The sequence below is a fragment of the Macrotis lagotis genome, chromosome 1 (genome assembly GCF_037893015.1).
Source record: "Macrotis lagotis isolate mMagLag1 chromosome 1, bilby.v1.9.chrom.fasta, whole genome shotgun sequence".
Classification (NCBI taxonomy): domain Eukaryota; kingdom Metazoa; phylum Chordata; class Mammalia; order Peramelemorphia; family Peramelidae; genus Macrotis; species Macrotis lagotis.
The window spans coordinates 136,735,016-136,761,855 of record NC_133658.1 but is presented as its reverse complement, the minus strand read 5'-3'; the positions used below and the strand labels follow the sequence as shown (position 1 = coordinate 136,761,855).

Here is a 26,840-nt window from a genome sequence, read left to right as displayed (position 1 = left end):
AGGTGGGGGCTGCTGTTCTATGGGGGGGCCTAGACTGTGATTAGGATCTGAATGTGGTCAGAGCCCCAGAGTCCTGTTCCAGGTATAGAGGACAGATCTCAGAAGTCTCTCTCCACTCCCTTACCTTTGGTAAGCTGAGCACTCAAGGCTCAGTTGCCTGGGGGCTCCTGCTTACTAGCTTTTCCTGGATCTGGGCTGCTGAGGCCACTGCTGCTGGCTGAGTGCCCTGAGGGTTCTGCTTCACACACTCACTCTGATAGAGGTCCCCCCATGGGGAGCCTTGTGCTCCCCAGGGTATAGGTCATGAAACTGTCCCTACTGTGTGGCTCCCAGGTGCCCTGGGACAGCTTCCAAGAGGCTGAAATTCCTTCACTCTGGTGGCCTGCTCCTCTAACCCTGGGGAGTGGAGCTTTTCCACTATTTTCCAAGTTACCTTGGTCTGGAAAACTGCTTCACTGGATCTTTCTGTGCGTTCTTTCTCTTGAAAATTGAGTTAGAGTCATAATTTTATGATTTTTTAAATATTATAGAGAGAGAACCCAAAAGAGGCTCTTCTGTCGCCATTTGGCATCACCCCCCCAAAAATTGCTTAATATTTACATTTTTCAGGAAATTGATTATACCATCCTTTTGATTAATTCTTACAAATTTTACCATTTTCTATTCTCTGAAGGATATATTTTTCTGCCTCCTGATATTCTAACAAGGGTACACAACTTTCCACGTCTTGTAATGACAATATTAAAAATCTTTGTTAGCCTTTGTGTGTTCTTCATATAGAGAAAAAAACATTGCTTAATCAGCTCCATATTACTATCTCTAGTGAAACTTTCACTATATTTGTTTACCAGATTTCAAAATTCTGATGGATTATCAATTGAATAGATTTGTACTAATTCATGGTCAGATTGCTAAGGGGCTTAATGAATCTACCAAGAATCTGAGAAGTGTATTCTGGCAGCTGTTGTACTTTTCCCACTAATATCAAAGAAACTAGAATATATTCTTCTAAGATTCCAACATAATGTAACTCATAGCCAAGGCAGGAGTAGTTATGGCTTTATAAAAGTAGAGTATTCTTTCATTGTTCTTTAATCCCATGTAGATCATTCCACAATAGTAGCAGTAGCATAAAAAGTGCTTCACATCATAAGCCCCATTCTCCTTACAAATGTCCATCAAATTCACATTCAGATAGGAGAGGACAGGCTTAAAGCATTTGTCAACAAACAAAGCTGGCAGAGATCTGCCTATATGGAGGTCATTTGATTTGTATTCATCTAGATCTTGTCTATGACTTATCTGAGGATACCAATTCCTTGCAGGTGCTGTTTTCTTTCCTCCAGAGCATTTGTTAACTGGTGGCAAAGATGAGCAAAAGCGTTTGTTGCATATTTATCATGTTTCCTATTACAAGTGCTGATTAAAAAGCTGAACCTGTGAGAATAATGTTTTGAAGAAAACTTCACAATCAGAACTACAAGGACCCCCAATACATCCAAAGCTCCAAATACTATATCAAGTTGGGATTTTTTTTTTTTGCTCTAAGTTCTCCACTTTTACTAATTAATTCATGAATCTGAGTAATTTGTCCTTGATCTAAGAGCTGCTGAACTCTGTTCATGAACTGCTCCAGGGAAGACATCATATTCATCACCAAGAAATGGAAATACAACATGGGGGATTGGGAAGGCCAATTCCTCAGTCAGGGAAAAGGTTGGAACTCTGTGGTCTAGCAGCAATTTGGATATTTAGCCTTCTTAATTACCTTTATCTTTATCTTCATTCTATCTTAACTTCCTATAGGAGTGGACATTTCTTAGATCTTACCATCACTTGTAAATGGTTCACCATGATCTTGACCTTTGAAATTCTCAATATTGATCACAATTGAAACAAACATGTTTTCTTCTAAGATATTCCTTTTAAACCCCAATATTCATTGTCATTATGGCCTTAATCTCTCTCTATTTTCTCAGGCCATTACTCCTTCTTTCATATTCTTTCTTTCATAATCTTGGGCCTATAGTTAATCAGTTCAAATACTATCCTCCAACCTTGAATCCATTACCCTTTCATGCTAAAACCAATTTATTCTCATCCCTGGATCAACACTACTATCTATTCTTCTAATGCTGATGTCACTTGCCATCTGAGGAAGTGACAAAGCTATGATGACTAAATCTATTACAAATTGATATTTTCTGAACTTAACTGGACCTTTTCTGACTTAAAGCAATTTTTGAATTTTCCATCAGTAACCCATGTTTTATTTGAGTGCTAGTGCTTGGGAAAAGGGAAAGAACAATTCCCATAAAGAATTCTATGACTGTTCCTCCCACCAGTGAAAACTCTGTCAGTCTCCTTTTATTTTCCTATGAAGGGTTCTTGTTTCTGCTATAAGTATTCAGACTAGCAAAGAATAGAATAAGGATAATTTTTAATTAACCTAACAAAAGAACAGGAAACTTCCATACATAAAGTCAAAAAAGAAAGAAAAGGTTCCTTTTGACCAAATGGGAATTATGCAATTCTTGAAACTTATAATTGAATGACTTTTATTTTTGCAGATTTGGAAATCAGAAACTGAATACTTAACACTATGTATAATATATCTTCTTCATATGTGAGCTACTCTGACACCTTCAGATAAAGCACTGGTATGGATAATAAACTGTCAATTCAACTTATCCTCTAGGGATTTAGTCACAAACTATATTTGCAAATTATGTTGTATAGGTTATAGGCATTTAAGTCACCAAATATTTTTCTAGAATTTGATGTTATGGATAAGTATGGCCCAAATCATCCCAACTGATTTGCCTAGAGAGAGTTTATAGGGGAATTGTCCTTGAATATCCAGGCTTTGGAGTCAGAAGGAAAGGAATTTGAATCCATTCTCAGAATTTGTCACTTACTGGCTATATGATTTTTAGGCAAGTCACTTAACCCTGATTGTCTCACATCCAGGGTCATTTCTAATTATCTTTATTCATATATGTGGCCACTGGACTCAGATGGCTCTGGAGGAGAAAATGAGACTGATGACTTAGTGCAACATGCCTCATTCAAATCCTCTGGTATCATCTCCCTGATGTCATGGTCTTCCTCAAGAAGGAAGGACAAAAAAAAATCATCATCATTTAGAATCTAATCACAGAAAGGAGATTCATAACCTAAATCAACTGGAAAAATGTAGTCAAATCAAGTGATCCTTTTATGAGGTGTGAAGTTCAAATGATCCTGTATACATCTTGATTGTACATAAAACACAAACCTCACTAGACTGTGAATTCCTCAGAGAGAAGACTATCTTTTGCCTTTCTTTATATCTCCAGTGTTTTACCTGGCACTTGTTTGGGGGTTTTGATAAATGTTTTGGTGACTTCTTTTGTGTGAATTAGCAATGTGATAAGCTTAACAATAATAAGTCATATACATTGGGTGACCTTTTAAAGTCAGTCTAGATAATCAGAATAAAAGAGGAAAGAAATATATATAGAAGACACAGGAAACTAGAGATCAGGAGACCCAAAGGGTTGGCTGGAGCTGGGGCTTTAGGGGACGTGGGTAAGAGCTACCATGAAGAAAGGAGTTAGTACTTCAGGACTGAGCCTTTTTGAACTGACCAGGAATGCAGCCTCAGAACAAAGATACCTCGGTATTAATCCTATATATATATATTTTTCTCTTAGTTTCTCTCCATTTACTTTTATTTGTTTTCATATTTACTTTATCTTTATAAATGTATTGACTACAGGCCTTCATTGCAACTGGGTGTACTTTTTGAAAATGGGGCTAGACATTCCCTAATTGACAAATGGTCAAAGGATATGCAAAGGCAATTTGCAGATAAGGACATCAAAGCAATCCATAGTCATAAGAAAAAAATTGCTCTAAATCATTACTTATTGGAGAAATGCAAATTAAAACTTATCTGAGGTACCACCTCACACTGCTCAGACTGGCCAATATGACCAGAAAAGATAATGATCATTGTTGGAAATATTGTGGGAAATCTGGGACACTAACTATTACATTGTTGGTGGAACTGTGAACTCATCCAACCTTTCTGGAGAGAAATTTGGAACTACACTTAAAGGGCAACAAAAATGTGCATACTCTCTGATCCAGCAATACCACTACTGGGTCTATACCCTGAAGAGATGATACAAAAAAGGGTAAAAACATCACTTGTACAAAAATATTCATAGCAGCCCTGTTTATGGTGGCAAAGAATTGGAAATCAAGTAAATGTCCTTCAATTGAGGAATGGCTTAGCAAACTGTGGTATATGTATGTCTATTAGAAACCAAGAGGGATGGGAATCCAGGGAAGCCTGGAGGGATTTGCATGAACTGATGCTGAGTGAGATCAGCAGAACCAGAAAAAAAACTGTACACACTAACAGCAACATAGGGGTGATGATCAACCTTGATGGACTCGCTCATTCCATCAATGCAACAATCAGGGACAATTTTGGGCTGTCTGCAATGGAGAATACCATCTGTATCCAGCAAAAGAACTGTGGAATTTGAACAAAGACCAAGGACTATTACCTTTAATTTAGGGGGAAAAAACCTGATATATTATTGTCTGATCTTGTTATCTCTTATACTTTGTTTCTTCCTTAAGGATATGATTTCTCTCACCACACTCAATTTGGATCAATGTATACCATGGAAACAATGTAAATACTGGTAAATTGCCTTCTGTGGGGGTGGGGTGGGGGGAGGGAAGTAAGATTAAGGGGAATACTGTAAAACTCAAAATAGAGAAAATCTTTTTTTAAAAAGAAGGGAAAAAAAAGAAAATGGGGCTAGAAGATAATCCTCAAACAAAATGAAGATAGATTTATAAAGAGATATTTTAATGTATCACTCTTGTTGGGTTCTCAAAGAGAGGAAAAAACTTCCAATTGATGCTTTTTCTCTGGGTTGGAAATTGTATTTAAAATGCATCTACATTAGTGGGAGAGCAGCTGGGTGGTGCAGTGTATCTGGAAGACGGAGTTCAAATCTGGTCTCAGACACTTGCTACTTACTAGCTGTGTGACCTTGGGCAAGTCACTTAATCCTGACTGTCCCTCATTCAGGGCTGTCTTCAGTCATCCTGTTCATATCGGGCTAATGGACCCAAATGGCTCTGGAGGAGAAAGTGAGGCTGGTAACCTAGCACAGCACCCCTCACTCAAATCCAATACATGTGCTTGTCATGGCATCACTTCCTGGATGTTGTGGTCTTCTTCAAAAATGAAGGCCCAACATTATTATTAAATTAGTGGGTCTCAAAGTATGGTCCAGAAACATCTAGGGGGTCCCTGAGATCCTTTCAGGGAAATCATCTAATTAAAAGTTTTTATAATAATATCTCTTTATTAAATTGTTATACAGTTATATTTCACTTTGTGACCTCATTTGGGTTTTTAATAACAGAGATGGCATTTTCTTCCTTGACTCATTTTACACATGGGGAATTGAAATAAACATAATCGATTAAGTCTGAGGCAGTATTTGAACTCAGGCAATTGAATTTTTCTAGGGCCCACTACTGTATCTACTATACCACCTAGCAGTTTTAATAATAAATACTAAGGTATTTTAACTTCTAAAATGGTAAATATCATAGGTATAGGCAAAATAAAAGTTTTTAGGAGAGTAATTTGGGTAATAAAACTGTGCTTACCCTTTGATCCAATAATACCACTATTAGAGCTATATCCCAAAGACATCATAAATAATTTATAGCAAATATTATAATGACAAAGAACTGGAAACTGAGGGAATGTCCATCAATTGGTGAATGACTAAACAAATTATGTTATATAAATGTTATGAACTTCAGAATAACCTGGAAAAATTTGTGTTAATGCTGAGTGAAGTGTGTGTGTGTGTGTGTGTGTGTGTATATATATATACATATATGTATACATATATATATATACATATATGTATATATATATGCATGTGTGTGTGTGTGTGTGTGTGTGTGTAGCAACACTGTGAGATGATCAACAGTGATTAATTCAGCTCCTTTCAACAGTTCAATCATCAAGAACAATTATAATAGATGGAAAATACCATCCACAACAAGAGGGGAAAAAATTATGGAGCATACTATGTTCACTTTATAAAACTTATTTCTATGTTTTTTCCTTTCTTTCTCATGATATTTCCCCCCTTAGTTCTAATCCTTATTTCACAACATGACTAATATGATAATATGTTAAACACAAATTTACCTTTACAATCTATACAATACAAGACTAATCACTGCCATGGAGAGGAGGGAGTGAAGGAAGAGCTACAGAAAAATGTGGGACTCAAAAACTTGCAAAAGGATGAATGTTGAAAATGATCTTTCAATGTAATTGGAAAAATAAAGATAAATAATTAAATGTAAGAGAAAAAAGGAAGTAAAGGTGTTCAAAGACCAAAACCTCTGATCTGGACAAGTCAGTAGTAATTTAGGAGCTTCATGTCAAAGTGATTGAACAATCTGGCTCACTACACCTCTCCACCACTACTAGACTAGAGTATTACTTTGAGATTTTAAAAATGCTAAATTTGTAGCAAGTAGAATATGTGTTATTCCATTTGATTTTATTGGAAGAAACTGAGGGCACAAGAAATAAAGGCATTTTTTCCAAGATCCTGTGCTCTTCTCCAGAGGCAGGATTTAAACTAAGGTTTCCTGGTTTCAATCAATTAAATAATGAGCTTTTTATTATGTGCCTACTAAATATTATGTACTATGTAGAACTTGGAATGACAAAGATAACACCTGACCTTAAGGAGTTCAAATATATTAGGAAAGATGCTTAGAAAAGATGTTAGGAAAGATACACATAGCTATATAAAGATTATCTTTAAAATAAATAACCAGTAATTTGAGGAATAAGCATTTGCATCTGAAGAACCAGAGAAAATCTCTGGCAAAAGGTGACATTTGAAGCCCAACTATTTTTCCTCTAGTCCAGTTCCAAAGTTCTGATTCTCCAAAGAATTGTTGACTTTTTTATTTTAATATTTATTTAAGGCAATGGGGTAAGTGACTTGCCCAAGGTCACACAGCTAGGCAATTATTAAATGTCTGAGACCAGATTTGAACTCAGGTCTTCCTGTCTCCAGGGCCAGTGCTCTATCCACTGTGCCCCCTGAATTGTTGACTTTTTGAAGTCAAAAAGACTGTCCTCTGAAACTTCCTTTAAAGATACTTTGGGAACATCATTGAAAATTTGTATTACTTGGGGCAGCTAGGTGGAGCAGTGGATAGAGCACTGGCCCTGGAGTAAGGAGTACCTGGGTTCAAATTTGGCCTCAGACACATAATAATTACGTAGCTGTGTGACATTGGGCAAGCTACTTAACTCCATTGCCTTGCAAAAACTAAAAAAAAAAAAAGGAAATTTGTATTACTTGCATTTAGGGATCTGCCTTGATGAAATGCTACTAAATGATTTGAAAAGTACTCTTATGATTATTTGATGTGAGGAATGAAGGACATTGTTGGCCTTCTCAGGGTGTGGAGAGGGTCACCCTTTGAAATCCATTTCAAAGAAGGAATGGCCCCATTCAATCACAAAACTGGGAGAGTTCTCCTAATCTCATTCCAAAAATGACAAACTAGATTAGAAGAAATTAGTCCTTAACTGGTCAAGAGTGACCTAGTCTTGACCTTCTCTTTTGCACAAGATCAAAGAGATCTATCTGTTCTAATGAGCAGTGTGGGGAAATGTATAGGAACCAATGTATCAATTAGATTTGTGACCCCAGACTATGGTTAGCATGAAAGGGTAGGAACAAAGTCTTTCAAAGTGCATAAAAGAGCTTGTATGTTGGGATTTTCCCATCCCCTCTCTCCCACCATGAGAAAGGTGTGCCATTTTGTTAAGATATCTTAATAAAAAACATTTTAAACACTCTGGACTAAGTATTCTAGTGCCATTTATAACATTTTATTAAAAAAATAGAACCTTTATTGTAATCTCTTCTACTTATAAATCTGATGCTGGGGTTACTCCATTTTGACAGGGCAACTAATTTGACTCCTGAGTAGTCAAATTTGATAGTGTGATTGACAGCAGAATTGTTTATCCCAAAGAGCCCATTTCTGAGAACAGTAACCCAGTTGCCATCCTTCCTCCAAAAAAAAAGAAAAAAAATTGCATTCTGTATATATCTGTATCTGTATCTATATCATCTAGATCTAGATCTGTATGTATGTAAATAGGTATGGGTTATTGGGTTTATATTTGAAATCTTTCCAACTTCTGAACTTTCAAGGATTTTAGTTCCTCTGCTAGGACTGGCACCGTCAAGACACCAGGGTCCTTATTTATTCCACAATCTACATCAGAGTAGACTCTTAGTGAAGTCCTTTGGAAAATAATTTTATGGAGCCATGAATTAATTTATCAGTTTTTCTCACTCTCATTTTTCTCACCTCTTAAATGAGGGACTTAATTAGATAACCACCAAGATCACTTTGTTGAAGGAGAAATAACTGTCTAGTTTTTTAATATTAGGAAATGTTATTTGTGCCTGTCTATATTTTCTGAAGACTTCCATATACCCTAATCAGATGTAAATCCCTCCTATTGTTCCCTCCTATTTAACTTCTTTGTTAAATGTACAACTCCCAAGATAAGAGTAACTGCTCTTCATCCCTTTACTCCTCTTCCAGATTTCTGTCTTTCAGTCTTCCAAAGACTCCAATCATTTAAAGGGAATGGGGTCCCCTTTTACCATTTATTCCTGACTCTTCCATGCCTAAGAATTGGGCAAGACTATAAAAGTTTGGTTTACATTTCAAGGCCACCCTCACTCACTGAATTCTGAGCCCAGCCACTTCTTATGGCGGTTTTCTTTTCTCTTTCCCTCAGGCATTCTAGCCTAGTCCTTTGTTTTTCAACCTATCCTCAAGAAACTTATTGTCTCTACCTGAAAAAAAAAATTTAATCTATGAGCTCTGCAGACTAGTGGAATAAAAAATCCTGAGTTTTCATACCTCCAGGACTTGTTGTTGTTCACTTCCAAGAAACCTGATCTTTGTGGCAGCACTGCCCATCTCTCCCACATCAACTTCAAATCTTAAGTATTACTTTGTGACTCTATCTAGAAACTGGATAGTTGTGACAAAAGGACTTTGTGAAATGGAAGAACTAGGTATAAATATGAGATAAGATTTAAGCATCTATCCATATTTTTGCTTTGAACTACTTTTCCCCCTCCAGGGTTTTCCATTGTGTGTGTGTGGGGGGGGCGGAACAAAGGAAAAGGAAACAGGGACTCTGATATTTCCAAGTACCTCCTGAACCAAATTAAAATGTAATTAGAAAATATTTAATCAAATAAAAATATAATAAAACAGAAAGCATTAAATTTTTAAAATATCATTATACTGTTCACAGTGATCTTTATGTATGGAATAGTATACCTCATATCTATTTTAATTTGAAACCACTGAGGTAAAGGATGTCCTAATTGTGATCCCAGTGACATTTGAATTTAATACTAGGGGCTTTAGAACATGGTTTCTAATATGAAATGATAGGAGTCTAAATAGAAATGAATTAATTCACCATTCATTTAATAAATCAATCACCCACTGATCTTTAGAATGTCATATAATTTGTTATTTAAAAACTGTTTCCTCTTTTTATAGTTTGTGCTTTAGGAAATGTAGTGTTGTAGGCTAGTGAGATAGAGCAATAATGTTTATAATAAAATGAAAGCTTAATGTATTAGGATTAGGAAGCTGATAACTTTATTATGCTATGATTTGGTCACACTACACTCATGATAGCATGATTGGATTTGGGAACCACACTTTAGGAAGGATTGTGATAAGTTGAGTAGAATCCAGATTAGAGAAATCAGTTAAAGTGAAAGATTTTAATATCTCGCCATTAAAGGCTCAAAAGAAGGAAGATAGAATGTTAGCCTGGAGAAGTGCAGATTTAGGAAGTACATAAAGAGCTGTCAGGTGGAAGAGGGATCAGACTCATCACAAGAGTAATTAATGTGGTTAAGTACAGAGTATGTTTATCACCAGAGGGATGACTAGAAGGTATTGTTTTTATTTTTACTTTTTTGTCATAGAAACTGATAAAAGTAGGTTCTCCAGATGAGGAGAAATTGCAGTCTCCAAGAAAGGTGAATGGTGCACCCACACAGATCAAATCACCAATGTATTCAAGATGAATCTGAAGAGGTGCAAAAGGAATATGTAAACAAATTGCTATATAACTTAACCAATGAATGATAAAATGTTGATCAAATCTAGAGAGGTAAGATACTGAAGCAAATACATGAGAATATCTAAAGGAAAAAGAAGGAAGAGGTAAAAGGCTATTTGATCTAAAGTGATTATAGATGAAGAAAAAAAATTCTTTCTACAAGCTCTAAGGTCAGGGTATGTTGTTATTTCTGTTTGAAGTTTTAGGCAGAGAAGAAATTTAAGGCATTTAATCTGAAGTCCATGAAATCTGTTTTAAAAATAATTTTGATAATTATATTTAATGTAATTATTTATTTTTAATATGCATTTTATTTTGTGCATTTAAAAACATTATTCTAAAAAGGACTTCTATATATTGCCAGTGGCTTCCATCATCCAACACAAATTAGGTAAGTGTTCTATTGGTAGAGAGAAAAGATTCTTTGTATCTTCCAGGAATTATAAATTGAAACAAATAGCTTTGTGTTTTTTTCCCCACATAATAGAAGAACCTCAGATATCCATGGATTAAATATTTTGGAGGACATAGATAGAAGGCTCCAAGAAGAGTCTGGGTACTTGAAAGAAGAAGTAGTAAAAATGACATTGAAGGGAGACAGGAGAGTGATGATAGGACTTGAGTGGTATTGTAGTGTCAGGGAACTTTCATCCACCAAGGTTTATGTTACAATGGTGAACAGAATAAAGGATTTGTGTGAACACTAGTGGACTTTCCCCTAATCTAGAATTCTTGTCAGTGGTAAAAGTCCTCTTTGTCCCTTCCCAAATCCTCCTGTTTCTTCTGATTGAATGTATAAGCTAGTGTCTTCTGTTCTTTAAAGTTGTTTCCTTGACTTTTTAAATTAGTATTAAAATTTTTAAATTTTCTAGTTGTGTGACTTATTATCCATGATGGATAAGGCAAAGATAAAGCAGGCAGTAAGATGTTTGTTATATAACTCAGAGAGAAGAAAAAAAATGTTTGAACTCATAGTCTAAAATACCAGGTTTCTATACTGACTTAAGGTTCTAAACCAAAAGATAGGGAATTATATTGTATGTATATAATATATATATATATGTATATACTTTATATACATGTTTATATATGCACATATATACATATATATTTATATATACATATATACCTATATATAAATATACATACATATATATATACAAGTATATTACATATAAATTGTATTATATATGTGTATATGTATGTATACTTTTTTTTTCCCTTTTCAGGTTAAAGTAAATTAGTGATCATTGTGGTTTAGAAGGAAACTGGATTGTTGGTTCACTAACATTTTCTCCTTAGTTGCTCCTCTTCCCTTACTACACATGTGCAGATAAACTCTGATTAGTTGAGGGTGGTGATTTAGGAGTAGAATAAATAGAATTTCTGAACCTGTCCTACAATTGAATGAGTTCAGAGAAAGGAGAAAGGAGTGAATACCTTTTCCTTTAATACCTTTCATTTTTTTTCACCCTCCAAACCATGAGAATAAAATTTTGTTTCTCCCAAGTCTAATACCTGAAAAATGTCATCAGCATATTCCAAACAAATTGAAGAAATTGTGCAGTCATCATTTCTCAAATTCTACACATTAACTATCAAATGTTTGACCTCACAAGTATTGGCTCAACTATATACTTCCTACTTTTTTTCCATTCCAAGAATTATGAGGAGATTTTCCTTTTTCTGTCCCCTATTTTTCTGAAGATGTAGCAGAGGGGAAATGACATTATGAGGTCAGGATATTTATATTTATACTTCATTAAAAACTGCTACTGTAGTGATGAATATTTTGTCTTGTTAACCCTGTGAAGAAGAAACCTCATTATGATTTCAAGGTGCCACTCATATAGTAATCTAAGATGTCAATAAAAGACTCTTTATTCATAAATAACCCATATGCAGTAATTTATGTCTGTACATTTTTCTTCAAAAGTCTGTAGCCATCCAATTTCTGCATACTCTACATAAAACATCCAAACTGTCCATTTTTTCAATACAATATAACACAGCTGTTGGGCATTACCAAATATATATATATGTATATATATATTTATATATATGTACATGTGCTGAAAAAGAAGCCAGTGCAGCCTTTTCTAAGGAGTCCATCCAAGTATTTACTGTACAACATTCAGAATTTACATTGATAGTACAAGGCACAGAAAGTGTGGTATGAAGCCAAGGCCATGCTTTATTCAAACTATCTTCTCTGGCTTGCTTGCTCCTTCAGCTTCATGTCAAACCAAGTGTTCAACCAGCTCTTTGTTGTTTCTGTTTTCTTCCAGTTCTTAACACATTTAAATAAAACAGGGAGTGAGGGGGGAGATCCTAGTCATTTGTTCAGAAAGTGCCTGCAGACTGATCTCACACCACACCACTACCAAAGAGAAAAAATAAACCAGTTCCTCCTCCCCTCCCCCAAAAAGAGCAAAACAAAACAAAAACCTTAAGTCTCTTAATACAGAAATATAGAAAAAAACAATTGGTTTTATTATTTGTATCTGAGTCAGGAGAATAAGATGCTGTTTCCCTTTGTATTTTCACATATGTGTATGTATATATGAGGGGGCATTTAATAGACCCCCCCCCAAAAAAGAACAATTAAATGCAACTATGAAATATGGACAAGAGGAAGCAGAAGCTTGACTCCTTATTTTTGGAAAAAGCAAGGAGAATTTCTTGGTCAGAAATGTGGTTATCTGGAGTATATTCTCTTCATATTCTTCTGTCCCTGAATACATGGGAGAACCAATGGCAAGGTCACAGAGTGATGGCAAGTTATAAAGATTTCTGTTGTTGATTCTCTAAAAGAAGTCTCAGCGAAGGGCTTGATTATTGTCACTGAGTCACCATTTGTTCTACCATTAGAATTATTTGGGAAGAGAGAATAGAAGAATACCATTGGAGCTATTCTCAGCTTTGTTCTCTTTGCCATGATAAACATGTCTTATATTCTTAAATCACAGAGTTGGGAAGACACCTCAAAGATCATATGGTCTGTTATCTTACTTCCAATAGAACTTAGCCAACACAGGGAGTCTTCAAAAACAGGATGGAGGATGCTGTAGAGAAGGCAAGGAATTTATCGGGGGGTTTTTTTGCCTTTTTCCCCCCAACATCTTTGCAGACAAGGTGCTGAACAAATACTTGTTGAGTTATATTGAAACAAATTAAATGTTCCTGCTTGGAAATCATCAGACCACATGACCTCAAGATGTACTTTCCATCTCTGAAATGCTATGCTTCCTCTCCACTCTTAAAATGTAGGATTCTAAAGTTAAAACCCAGTCATAATAAACTCCAAGGAAATTTCCTATTTTATTTTGTTTTGCTAAAATATTATATTGAATCTTTCTTGAATCGATGGAATTGCTATCTAAGAATTTGGGAAACAGAGGTTAAAAGGACAATTTTCCCCATTTTAATAAAATTTAACATAAAACTGTTGCTATCCCCCCAAAATGACATGCTTTTCTGTAAGATGCTCCCATTATCATTAAATGCTACATCTTTTAGGGACTATGGTATGATTCATATTAAATCATTTATTTCTAGATTTAAATTTAATGGGGGTGGAGGTGGGGAGGATGATTCTAAAAGTACAGATCTAACCAGGAAGCATTCTGCATGTGTTTATCTTTGGGTTCAGATGGTGGGTGGGTTCTAAGACATGAAGCTTGATATTCACTTCCTAGGCCCACCTCATGAGGACATTCCAAATCCATGGTCTTCACAGCAAGAGGAAAAATAAAGGCTAAGCAGCTGCTTAAATAATTACAATTACTTTATGTGCGTTGAACTTTCTACTTCAGATTACAAAATTACACACTAGTGACTAATTGGCAAGGGTTAGTCTTCCATCCCCTTTCCTTTCTTGAAAAGAAAAAAAAGTCTCTCTTTCTAATGCCATCTTATTGGGATAGATGACCCTGTTGTGGGGGATGTAAGAAGACCATGTGACTATGTGGTAGACCCTTGCCTGCCTAGAATCGCTTGCAAAAACACCACATGCTGTTTAATACACCCAAACAGCTTGGTAAACTGCAGCTTTTAAAATTATTTGGAAATTAAAAACACACAAAGAAAATGCAATCACGTCTAAGATCAATTAACATTTTCACTTTTGTGACAGTTGACAAAATACACTTTTGTTTGTTGTTCTGGAAACTTCTATAGGGACAAAACAGTGGAAACCGCACCCATTCAGCTTTTACTAAAGCATCAATTTTCAAATACAGTGCTATGGCAACTAACACCAAGGGCTACTACTTTTTTTTTTTGCCACTATTGTTAGGACAACATTTTGCTCTCCCATTTCTATGCAGCTGTTATCTCTAATAAAGACAATGGGAGCTACTAAGAAGACAAAATCTTGCAATGTTACATGAAGGAAAAATAAGGAAAGTAAGTCATATAATAGGCCAAAGAGGTACATTTCTAGCTCATCTGCAGTTCTTTTGAACTTGATATAGCCGGAACAAAAGCCTCTGGGAAAACTTCCTTTACTGCATCTGTCAACTATATTATTCAAGACATTTACAGAGGGCAGTTTGACCCACTACTAATAGACAGGAAAGAGAAATGACTAAAAGGGGAAAAAAGAACATTGCACTGATATATTTCACAACATTTTCTAACTTCACAGATACCTTTGCTACAAGTTTGGCATCTGGAGAAAGCTTTCTGAAACAGAATGGATATGCCATGTCTTTCAACTTTTTTTTTAAGATAACATCTTTCAGAGAGACAAGTTCTTCAGGTCTTTAAGTCCAGAGATTTTAATCCAAAGAAAACCCCGTTTTAGTGATTTAAAAGTAATAGCTTCTCTCAGAATTTTCTGAAAGAAAAATGTATAGGCCACAGAAAAGGATAACAGCTGCTTTTGAAGATAAAAATAATAATAAAAAAGTTCCCCCCTCTTTAAAGAGAATGGTGTCAATTCTTTTTCATGTCTTACAAAAAGGCCAATAAAATTTTTGTGGGAGTACAACCTAGTTTTATGGGACTTTGTGCACCGGTAAATGAAGTTTGCATTTAAATCTATAGAGCAAGCTTCCTTTTGGCTTAAAGGACTTTAATGTAAACTAGAAAAACTGCACAAGCAATGTTGTAAAAACCATAAATTAGTTTTATGATGCTGCAGTCCAAGAAAACTATGAAGTATACCATTTTGGTGACATAATTGTTAAGTCTTTTTGAAAGTACACCTATTCATCTTAAATTACGCATAGGACTCAAAATGGCAGGGATAGGTTAAGACATGTCATGAGATTTTCTAAATAAATCATCAAAAACTAAATGGTTCTCTCTCTGTCTCTCTTTCTCTTTGTTTCTCTCTTTCTCTCTCTGTCCCTCTCTGTTTGTCTTTCTCTCAATCTCTCTGTCTCTCTCTTTCTCCTACTCTCCATCACTTTTTTCTTTTCTCTGTCTGTTTATTTCTTTCTCTACCACTCTCAGTCTCTGTCTCTCTGTACAAAGAATGAGTAAAACCTTTTATCAACATAAGGCCTCAGGATAAGGAGCAAAAACCTTTCTCTAGAGGGGCATTTGCTTGGCAAATCTCAGAGGAAAGATAGCCAAGCATCAAAGCCCATTCAAGGGATTAAGTTGGGCTAAGTAGTCCAACATTCAAATTGTGATCTAAGGCTTTATCTTATCTGTTCCTAAATCCCATTGCTTTGTAAATCTTGCAAGGTTTGTTGAATGACTCTAAAAGAATTCAACTTTATTCTTTTCTGCAGCTGATATCCAAAGATGGGAGATTAATATGAAAAGGGGAAAAGAGAAAGAATGAATCAAAGGGTTAGTTTAATCTTTTGATTGCTAGTCAGACAAGATTTCAAGGTCTTAATTCAACCTTTTTGCCTCCATTTACTTATCCATAAAAATCAGAGTTAAACTTGATGATCTTAAGAAATAGTCTATCTTTTTATCAGATGAGTCTATCAGCTTAAGCCATTAAATTAAAAAAAAACAAAAGAAGAAAGGTCATTAAGTTAATATTCAAAGGGTAAAAATGACCTCATTTTGTCTTTAAATGCACAAAACAAATTTCCATCATCCTTAGTTACATTTTGAGTTTGTTGTCAAATACAAGAGTACCCTTGAATATAACTGAGATTCATTCAGGTCTGTCTGAATGCACATCAATGGATGAAATGCTTAGAAGACCATTCAGGAAATAAGAGAACAATGCTGAGTGTCTATTTAAGGGCAGGTAAAAAAGATAGGGTTAGCAGTGGTAGCGTCTATTTTTCTCTGAGAAGCAAAAAAAACCAGCTACTCTGCAAATTCTCCTCCAATCCCTTTACCCAAGTCAGTTCTGTATTTGTCTTGATAATTGACTCTCCCCATTGCTGCTTCTTCAAGAAACTATTTCAGAGATGTCAAATGACACACTCCCATGAATTCTTTCCATTGTTCCCTATAAGGGATAAACATGTTGAACAGACTATTAAGGAAAGGGTATTCTCCTGATCTAGAGACAGTATTTCAGAAAATAGGTTTGACAGTTCTAAGTGGTTTTGTCTGATCTATACAATAATCCATTCAGTTCCTGAGAAAAGTCTTATTCTGTGGAATTTCATGTAGCAAAGCCAATGCAAGAGTCAATATGCCCCAGACTGTGTTAAATATGGCATCATAAATTCCAAGCCTTTAGACCATTTTCTTTGTGGTTCTATTTTTGGATCTTTTTAGAGACTCTAATAAAAGTGGATATACATTTTAATAATTGTTCAGGAAACTTGTTCTTTGGATAAACACGCTTAAATGGTTAGCTGTTTTCTTCTCTTTGGATATTATAAATTTCCCCTTTCCACCTGTTGCTGGTATAAAACCAAATATTCAGAGTCTGCTTTTGCAACCTGTGGCCTCCTTCATATTCTCCTGTCCCTTGTCTTCATTGGATGAATGTTACTCTTTGGGATGATGTTTCCTTATTAGCATGTCTAGGGAGCAGAGGTCAACCCAAAGAGAATCCATTTGACTATTTGCATGAAGTTTTGGTCAAAAAGGTTCTCTGAGAAAGAAGGTTAAAAATAAAGTTCTTGAATTTCTTGAGGATTTCAGATTTTTCTAAGTAATTAAATTAACTATTTCCTCTATATGTCTAAAAATTAACTATACCATAATGATATTAGTTTTAAAATTGAGGGACTAGAGGACATTATCATAGCTTGTGTTACAGGATGACCTCTTTGAGGAGAGGAGATATTTCATTTTTATTTTTGCATTCATAGTGCCTATTTTTTAGTAGTCACTTAATACTTGGTGACTTTAATGGAATATATATCAGACACGGTTCAAAGTGAATGATTCTGTTGATTCTTAAAATAATGATGATGATGATGATGATAATAATAATAATAATAATAATAATTTTCTTTAGATAAAATGGACCAGAGCTTTTACCAAAGTGTTCTCAATGATAGAAAAATGCAAGAAAAATTTCAGTAAGTTTCATCAAAAACCATAGTGAAACTCTATTTTGTTACAGTGTTATTAGGAGAATCTGGCTAACACCCACTACCTTTTAAACTAACCATAATGCTCTTTTGAGACCTTCAGCTTAAGGAGTCATGTTTCCTGGGAAAGAAACTGTTCAGTGACATATCCAAATCCAACCTCCCAGCTGCATTACAACAGATTTGATTCTACTAAGATTGTGTGGCTTAACTGTTGGTTATAGAGTGGGGTTGGGGGCCTTGCTCTGTAGATTATGAGCAATGGTTATCATCCTAGGTCATTGTGCAGTGATGATTAATTGTGGTCATGGATGAACCTGGAAACAGTGCCTTACTATTCTACATTGAGGAAGAATGTCAGAAGGGAGTGAGGTTAGACTTAGTTTTTGGAAGTGACTATAGGATATAGCTAACCAATAAATCGTCCCATTCATTCTTCCTGGCAGTACTTGACAAAGATAGAAAAATGCAGGTGAGGTGGGGAGATAGTGCTGGTTTGAGTTACTTAGATCCTCAGTTCCAAACTTGTGATATGGTTAAAATCATAAAAATAGACTGGCAATATTGTTACTTATAAAGGTCAGTTTTATACACATTCCCACACTGCAAATATCATTTGGTTAAAAAAAATACCAATCTGACATTGATAACAGAATAATTTGGCCCTTGGGGAACATCATTACTGTATGAACTTTTTCCAAATCATATACTTATTCAGTCTCTGCTATGTTGGCACCTGATATGTTTTGACCCATTAACAATTCCAAAAATATAAGCCTGTTTAAAGGCAATTGTGTGTCTCTTTTTCACTTCACCTCTACAGAAATGGTAGAATTAAGACAGTCTTAATTCAGATGGGACAATGGGACCTTTTGGATGCAAGCTTGGACCTTCCCAACATTAACATGATTTACCAAGATAACCTTCAGTTTCTTCAAGTTACATCCTTTTTTAATTATAAATGAAGTTGAGTTTTTCCAAATACCACTGGGCTAAAAGCCACTTCTTTCCTCCCCATCTAATAAAAAAAGTCACAAAGCTGGCCATCGGTCTGTTCATGAGAGGAGATGGACTAAAGTCCATTTTGCCTGCTGTAGCTGAAGTCGGTCTCTTCAAGTTGAGTTTCAGGAATGTTTGAGAGTTTTGTGTGTGTCCTCCCAATCTCTTCAAGGGCACAGGCCAAGGAGTCAAGGTCACCATCATGTTGATGACGAGCTTCCCACAGGTTCAAAATGACAGCAGATGGACTACTTTGGGTAGCAAAGTAGGATAAATTCCTAGACACGAAGAAAGGCAAATTAAGTAAAAGGATAAATAACAATAAAATCTCATGGGAAGAAAACAGTAAAGTTAGATTAGAGTGAGAGGAGCTTTAGAGAACATTATGACTTGACTCAAAGAAGTTGTTGGATCCCTCTTATTAAAGGTATGTTTTGCCTCTATGTTAAGTGAAATTGAGTAAATGGGTAAGGGTGTTTCTAGTCTGTTCAACATCTTGTATTCCAGAGGTATGGGAGAAAGGGAAATCAGCTCTAAAACAAATAATCTTATATTATATGCTGAGTTCCTAGATCTATCAAAATGTTTCTTTCAAAGATTTCCAATGACTTTCTTTTCTTTAAAGGTTTTTCTCAGCCTTCATCTTCTTTCACCTCTGTATTATATTTTGTGGTCAACCTGAAACATTCTTCTATCTTGTATTTCTATGACACTAACTCATCCTGGTTCTTGTTCTAGATCTCTGATCACTCCTTTCCCATGGAAGCATTCTCTGTATTTACAAAGACCATGACCAACACTTTCATCTTTTTTTTTCTCATTTAGCAAGCTCCTTCAAATCTGGGACTTCAACTATCCCCTCAACAGGTAATCAAGCCTATAAAACTCATCTTTTGGTTTCAGTTTTCAGGACATTTTACCTTGAATATCTTACTGTCACTTCAAGAATTTATTAAGTTCCTATTATTTACCAGGTATTTTGTTAGTAAAAACTTTATACATATTATCTCATTTGATCCTGTCAGCTAGGTGCTATTTTTCTCCTCATTTTACATTTGGGGAAAACTGAGGCAGAAAGAAGTTAAGTGACTTGCCCAAGATCACACAGCTAGCAAATATCTAAGACACAAGTCAGGTCTTCCTGATTCTAGGTCTATTCCCTGAACCACTCTGTAATTTCTTTCATGATGTAGTAAAAATCTAATTTTCAAAAAAAAAAGGTGGGAAAGTAAAATTAGCAAATGATAGGTTTAGGAACTTGAGTGGTACCATGGTATAGGGGTAAAAAGAACTCTGCATATGGAATAAGGGTACTTGGGTTCACATTCCAACTCAGACACTTTCTGTGAAATCCTGGACAAGCCATTTGACTTATCTGGAGCTTAGTTTCTTTAATTATATGGAATTGGAATAGGTGACCTATAAGATCCCTTTATACTCTAAAATCTATGATCCTTTGGCCTGGGGATCAAGAGATATGAGTGTGAACTCTTGTGTGGTATAAATTCAATGGCTCAAAGGGCTAATGATAACAGGTATACTACTTATCTCACAGAGCTACTGTAAGAAGAGTACTTTTTAAACAGTAAGGTACTATAGAAATGTGAACTATTATTGCTGTTTTCTTGAAGTAACTGTTCTATTCTCCATCATCCTTTTCTCTCCAAAGCTAGGAACCTTATAATTATCTTTAACCCCTTCCTCTCATGTATCTCCTATAGATATGTGTGTGTGTGTGTGTGTGTGTGTGTGTGTGTGTGTGTGTGTGTATTAATCCATCTTTTATTCTACCTTTGAAATTTCTTTTTGCTTCTCTCCTTTGTCTTCATTCACGATGAAATCTACCAATCAAGGTCCTTATCACAATGTATCTAGATATTTAATATCTAACTGCTCTCCCTCTTCTGCCCTGATATACTCCTTTCTGTTTACCAGTATTAGATGCCCCTTCATGAAATAACCACAGTCCTAAAATAAATTCTGCTTCAATTGCTTCAACAGAAAATATAAGTTCTTGGCATTCTAGGCCCTTTAGGTAGCTGATTGGTGATCTTAGTTAGCTTATCTGTCATTATTTGCCAACTTACAACTACTCCTCCTCCATACAAGCAGATCTACTTACTGCTCCCAGAAAACATCCATTTGCATTGTCATTCTTTTACTCCTGCTGATTTTCCCATGTATTATTTTCTATATCATATTTACTCATCCTTCAAGGTCAAGTTCAATTCCCATCTTCTCAAGAAACTCTGAGTACCCAGTCCACCTGGAATTCTCCTTTCTCAGAACAATGATTGCAGTCATCATTAAGATGATACAAGTTAGCACTTAACTATTCTCTGTTTCTTGTGCCTTAATTTTACATCCCTCCATAGCTGGACAGCAAGCCTCTCAAGAAGGGGATCACATTAATTCTCAAGTCTGTCAATTCTTCTTTAGTATCACATGTGTCTCTCATGGCCTTTCAGTCACATGCCATCAGTCTTGTTGATTTGGCTTTCTAATCAGTTAGTCTTTCTTCTTTTTTCCTTCTCCATTTATCTTTCATAAAACTAGCAAAACAATCTTCCCAATACATGTTTCTAATTATGTAATTTACCTGCTTACAAACCATCACTGACTTCCTTATGAATGTTCTGGAAGTGTGTTCGATTCATGCTCTTCCTTACCACTTCTCTACCTGGTCTCACTTTTCAACTCTTCCTTGCAACAGCATTGAAATGAGTTCTTTACAATTCTATTTACCAGTCCTGTCAACTTCTTAGGTCAGATCTATCTTCCTTGGCTAAAATGTGCTTTGTGTTAATCCATTAGAATATATAATAGAGAAAAGGGAATGTCTTAATTTTTGTATTAGTATCATCTCCTCCTTAGAATTGTTCCTGGACCATACCAAGCTTTTTTAATAAATATTTTTCCTTATCGCTTTCTAAACTTTCTATATTTCCTCATAACTTTCTATACTTTCCAAATTGTCTTATAATTGTCATATATGCATATGTTTTTATAAATGTATGTATGTATGCATACACATAAATCTTTTTCTCTCTCTCCCTCCACCCCATTTAGATTAAGAGAACCTTGAAGTTTGGGACTAATTTTTTCATCTATTTATTTATACTGTATTGTACACGACAAGTATTTAGTAAACATTTATTTGAATTAAAATTGACTTTTTATATCCCCTGAAGCAGATATCATATAGCTATAGATATACTGAAGTTAACAAGAAAATATGTACTTGAAACAGATGGAGGGTTAATGAACTCTAAATTTGATAAAAGATATCAGTTCAGTATAACAAACTCCCCTCACCCCCAAAAAACATTATTTTTGTACAACATTAAGAATATTTTGGGGGGCAGCTAGGTGGCATAGTGGGTAGAGCACTGGCCCTGGAGTCAGGAGGACCTGAGCTCAAATTGGGTCTCAGACACTTGATGTTCATTTAGTTGTGTAACCTTGGACAAGTCACTTAACCCTATTGCCTTGCAAAAAAGAAAAAGAGCATTTTTAGAAGTCTGAAAATGAAGAAGATAATTGTATTGTTCACTGTTCTGACCCAGCTACATTCAGAATATTGTGTTAGAAGTGCCATATTTTGAAAAGGCCATTAACAATTAAAGTCATATTCAGATTACTGGGATGATCAGGAAGATGAAGAGATTGGAAATTAGTTTAAGAATTTAGGGATGCTTAATTTTGGTAACTGAGGTATAGAAGGGGAGCAAGAGAGAGAGAGAGAGATAAACCCCAACTTCAATTGTTTGAGAAGTAGTAACATTTAGAAGAATAACAATTGTTCTGCTTAGTCCCAAAGAACGGAACTAGGGATAGTATCTAAAAGTGAAAGAAGTTTAACTCAAAAGCAGTAAGAATTGCTTAATGATTAGAGCTATCTTCAAATGGAAAGAGCTGCCTCAGATGGAGAGATCCTTGGCACATCAGGTCTCTGAGTGATGATTGCATTTCCGTTATTGGTGATGTACAAAAGAATCTTGTTAAAGTGTGACTTAGACTGGATGACCTTAGGGGTCCTTGCACCATTAAGATTCTGGAATTTTGTTAATGGACTACAAATTCAACTTGAATTATCAATGCCACATAATTAATACAAAGTGCCTAACTAGTTATCTTATACATAACATGAGGATATTGGACTTCTGCTTGTCTGTTGTTATTCCTACTGCTATTTTGGGAAGTTTGATTTTGCTTGCTTATTTCTGTTCCATCAAGGGTAGAAAAAAATGTCACCTCTGGGACAATTCTGATTTCTTACTTAGGTCTCTCACAACAGAGAAACAAAGATTTGTAGATCCTAGTCTTGTTCCCTTTTTATAACTGGTACCCATTCATTATATAAAATTATGTAGAAAGCACATTACTGTTCATCTATACTATTTGATGATTCGCTCTAAAGGCAAACCAAAACAACAGTAAGAAGGTTATGACATTTTACTCAAAGATCCCAAAGGGCCCTTCAAAGCTGAGTGGTTGACTATAATAAATACCAGAAGCAGTGTTTATACTTTTTGCCTGCCTGCATGTGTATCTTTAATAGGGAGGAGAGAGGTCACCCTACAATGTCCTTTTCATCTTTCTGAGTTTGATTCTACTGTGCTTATTTACTTCTACACTAATAGAAATGTCACTGGGCTACTTGTTTGTGGATTTGAAATGCACCTCAACTCCCTGGTTTAAATGTAGTTTGGGGATGATGCCTCAACTACCTGGTTTAAATGTACATTGGGAATGATGCCATTTACACTTGGTCATGTGAATGTTGCCTGTTAGGCAGTCTTCTATGCCACCCATAAAGATATTTCCTATATCTGTAAGCCACAGACTAGACATCATTTAATCCAACAATGCATGTTCAGGATGCCAGAAAAACAAGGGTCAAGAACAGGGAGGATGGTGAGCTGAGGGAAGCTCATACAGAGATTTTCAGGCTATTGCCTAGGGACAACTAAGGATCCAAGAAAGTCCCCCAGGTAGAACCAGGATTCATATGCTTTTTGTGTTGATAATAATAATGGGGTGCAGCTGGATCTGGGGTTTGTTACAGGGAACCCCTAAAGAAGAAATGCATTATCAACCCTTTCTATGTTTCTTAGGCTTTGAATTATATAGAGAACTGAGAGGTTAATTAATTTGCCTAGAGTTACACAGTCAATGAACCCTAAAAGTAAGCCCCATGTCTAAGTATTGTGCTAAACTACCTCTAAAAGTTAGTTGGTTTTTTTTTTTTTTGCAAGGCAATGAGGTTAAGTGGCTTGCCCAAGGCCATACAGCTAGGCAATTATTAAGTGTCTGAGGCTGGATTTGAACTCAGGTACTCCTAACTCCAGGGCCAGTGCTCTATCCACTGTACCACCTAGCCACCCCTAAAAGTTTATTTTTATAAAGTTTTTCCAGGATTACAAAGTGCATATCTAACAACCACCCTGTGAAAAGGGTATGTAAGAACAATCTCTTGTAGTAACTGTGGCTTATACAATTCAGTTTAATCCTTACAGCACCTATTTGACACTGAATATATATGGCAAAAAATGTGTTAGGTGCTAGAGAGATAAATACTGAAACAAAAGTATTCTGACTCCAAGGAACTTACATTGACTTTTCTGTCTATAGTCATATTGCTGTTAAGTGCCAGATTAGGCTCTGAACCATAAATTCTGTGTATTTTTCTATATTCTCATACTTATGAGTTAGTCATTTCATTAGGCTTTCCCTCATTGGTATCTCATCAAAAGCAGTGTTAGTCTTTTCATTAATTCTAATGGAGTTTTTATATTTCAAATGTCCTCGGAAAGATGGTGGCATGGGAGTACCAAGGAAATGGTCTGAAGTTTAGAAAATATTGAGAACTACTATTCTACAGAGATAATCGCCTCAACCCCAAATATATATTTATCCTATCATCAGTGTTGCTCTACCAATCCCTAACCTTGATTTACACCTATTAAATCCACTTGCATCATTTCTGTTAAAATGTTACTGATTGAAGGTGGAGAAAATCACAAGGGTGCTTACTGCTTCCAGGACAAGTTTAGATTACACAGTCTCAACTAGACCTCTCACTGCCACAAGGCAATCTATTTATGCCTTCCTAATTGATTCAATATTCCACTCATCTTAGCAACTTTAAACTTTTTCATCTTTTCTCAAATTCTCCTAATGGCTTTCCTTTCCTGTTCTCTTAGCTAAGAATGTTGACTCATATTTCATTGAAAAGAGAGAGAGACCATTTTCTTGAGTCCACCTTACTTAAAAATCATTTAATAACCTTCTGAAACTATCTCCTCCTTTACTCTAGTATCACATGAAAAGGTGGCTCTTTTTGATAGTGCAAACTCCTCTAGTTGTGCAAGTGATTACATTTCTTCCTCTCTTCTCTAGCTGATTGACCTCTCTATCTTTCCCATTTTCTCACTAATGTCCCATCTCTCTTCCTATACACTGGATTCTTCCCCATTATCTAAAAACATGCCCATATCTTCTCCTCAAAAGCTAAAAACCTCTCATTTGATCTACCCATCCCTACCTGTTATTCAGTTGTTTTCATTCTTTGTGATCCCATTTAGAGCTTTCTTGACAGAAATACTGGAGTGGTTTGTATTTCCTTCCCTATTTTATTTTACAGATGAAGAAACTGAAGCAAACAGGATTAAATGACATGCCTAGGGTCTCACAGTTAGTAAGTGTCTGAGATCATATTTGAACTCAGAAAATAAGTCTTCCTGATTCCTGGTCCATCATTTTAAACACTGTACCATGTAGTTGCCTGCCCAGTCACACTGCTATATATTTTATCTCTCTGACCTTTCATAGCTAAACTTCTTAAGAATGCTATCTGCAATTGGTGCCATCACTTCCATTCCCATTACTTTCTTCTTAACTTTCTGAAGTCTTCTGACTTCATCATTCAATGGAAGTTATGATGTCCAAATTTTTCAGTGATCCTTTCCCAATCCTCTTTTTTCTTGAATTCTTTATAGCCTTTGGCATTATTAATCACCCTCTGCTCCTTGATACTCTCTTCTCTCTATGATGCTGCTTTCTCCAAGTTCTTCTACATGTCTGACTTCTCTTCCTTCTCCTTTGCTGGATATCCAGGTTACACCTGCTATGTGTGTCTCTCTATAGTATTTCATTTAATAACCTCATCAGTAACCCTTTTGAATGCGCACTTTAAACGATGATTGTCAAATCTACTTATTCAGCCCTTGGCTCTCTATTTTTTTTCCCTGTCTCTCATTTTCAACTACATATTGAACTTGAAATCCCATAGTCATCTTAAAGTTAACATGTCCAAACTTAATTCATCATCATCTCCCAAAATTTCCTCTCTTTCTAATTATATTTCAGTAACAGATTTGAACCTAAGTGTTGTCCTTGGGATGACTCTCTCATTACCACTCCCCATTCCCTGATATCAAGTCTTTTGCCAAATCATGTCAATGATACCCAATATCTGGGACTGTTTTACCTCTTGTTGTTCACTCCTTTCAGTTAAGTCCAATTTTTTCTGACTCCATTTGGGGTTTTCTTGTCAAAGATATTGGAAAAGTTTGCCATTTCCTTTCCAGATAAGGAACTGAAGCAAACAGGATCACACAGATGGTAAGTGACTTATCCAGGTTATCCAACTAGTAAGAGGCTCCATTTGACCTCCTATTTCAGACTCTAGGTCTGGCTCTGAATCCACTTGGCTACCTAATCTTCCCATGTACCTTCTTATAGTTCCTCTAATACTTTTGTCTCCCTGGTATAGACTTTCATTACCTTTGACCTAGACAACTGCAATAACCTTCTGGTTGGTCTCCCTGCCTCAAGTCTTTCCCCATTCTAGTCTCTCCTTGATTTACTCATCCATCAAAATGATCTTCTTAAAGCATAGATCTAACCATATTAACTTCACTAATCAATAAACTCCAATCATTCTCCTTGATTTTCAGGGTCTACTATAAAATCCTCTGTTGGACTTTTAAAATCCTTTATAATCTTATCCCTTCCTATCTTTTCAGACGCTTTGTACTTTGCTGATTCTATTGTTTCTGTAGTTGTGTATAACTCTTCATTTAGGGTTTTCTTGGCAAAGATACTGGGGTGGTTTGACTTTTCCTTTA

General features: G+C 35.6%; 1 protein-coding gene and 1 pseudogene across 11 annotated transcripts in view; both read right to left on the bottom strand.

The window, feature by feature from the left end:
- Nucleotides 1–570: 570 nt before the first annotated feature.
- Nucleotides 571–13,968, bottom strand: LOC141516450 (COP9 signalosome complex subunit 3-like; annotated as a pseudogene).
- UNC5D (unc-5 netrin receptor D) overlaps nt 12,161–26,840 on the bottom strand; it is a 789,424-nt gene continuing 774,744 nt past the window's right edge. For all 11 annotated transcript variants that reach the window (XM_074208625.1, XM_074208642.1, XM_074208633.1 and 8 more), the window contains one exon: nt 12,161–18,986. In XM_074208625.1, the coding sequence (XP_074064726.1) occupies nt 18,782–18,986 (205 nt within the window). In that variant the 3' untranslated portion in view covers nt 12,161–18,781. The remainder of the gene's footprint in view (nt 18,987–26,840) is intronic.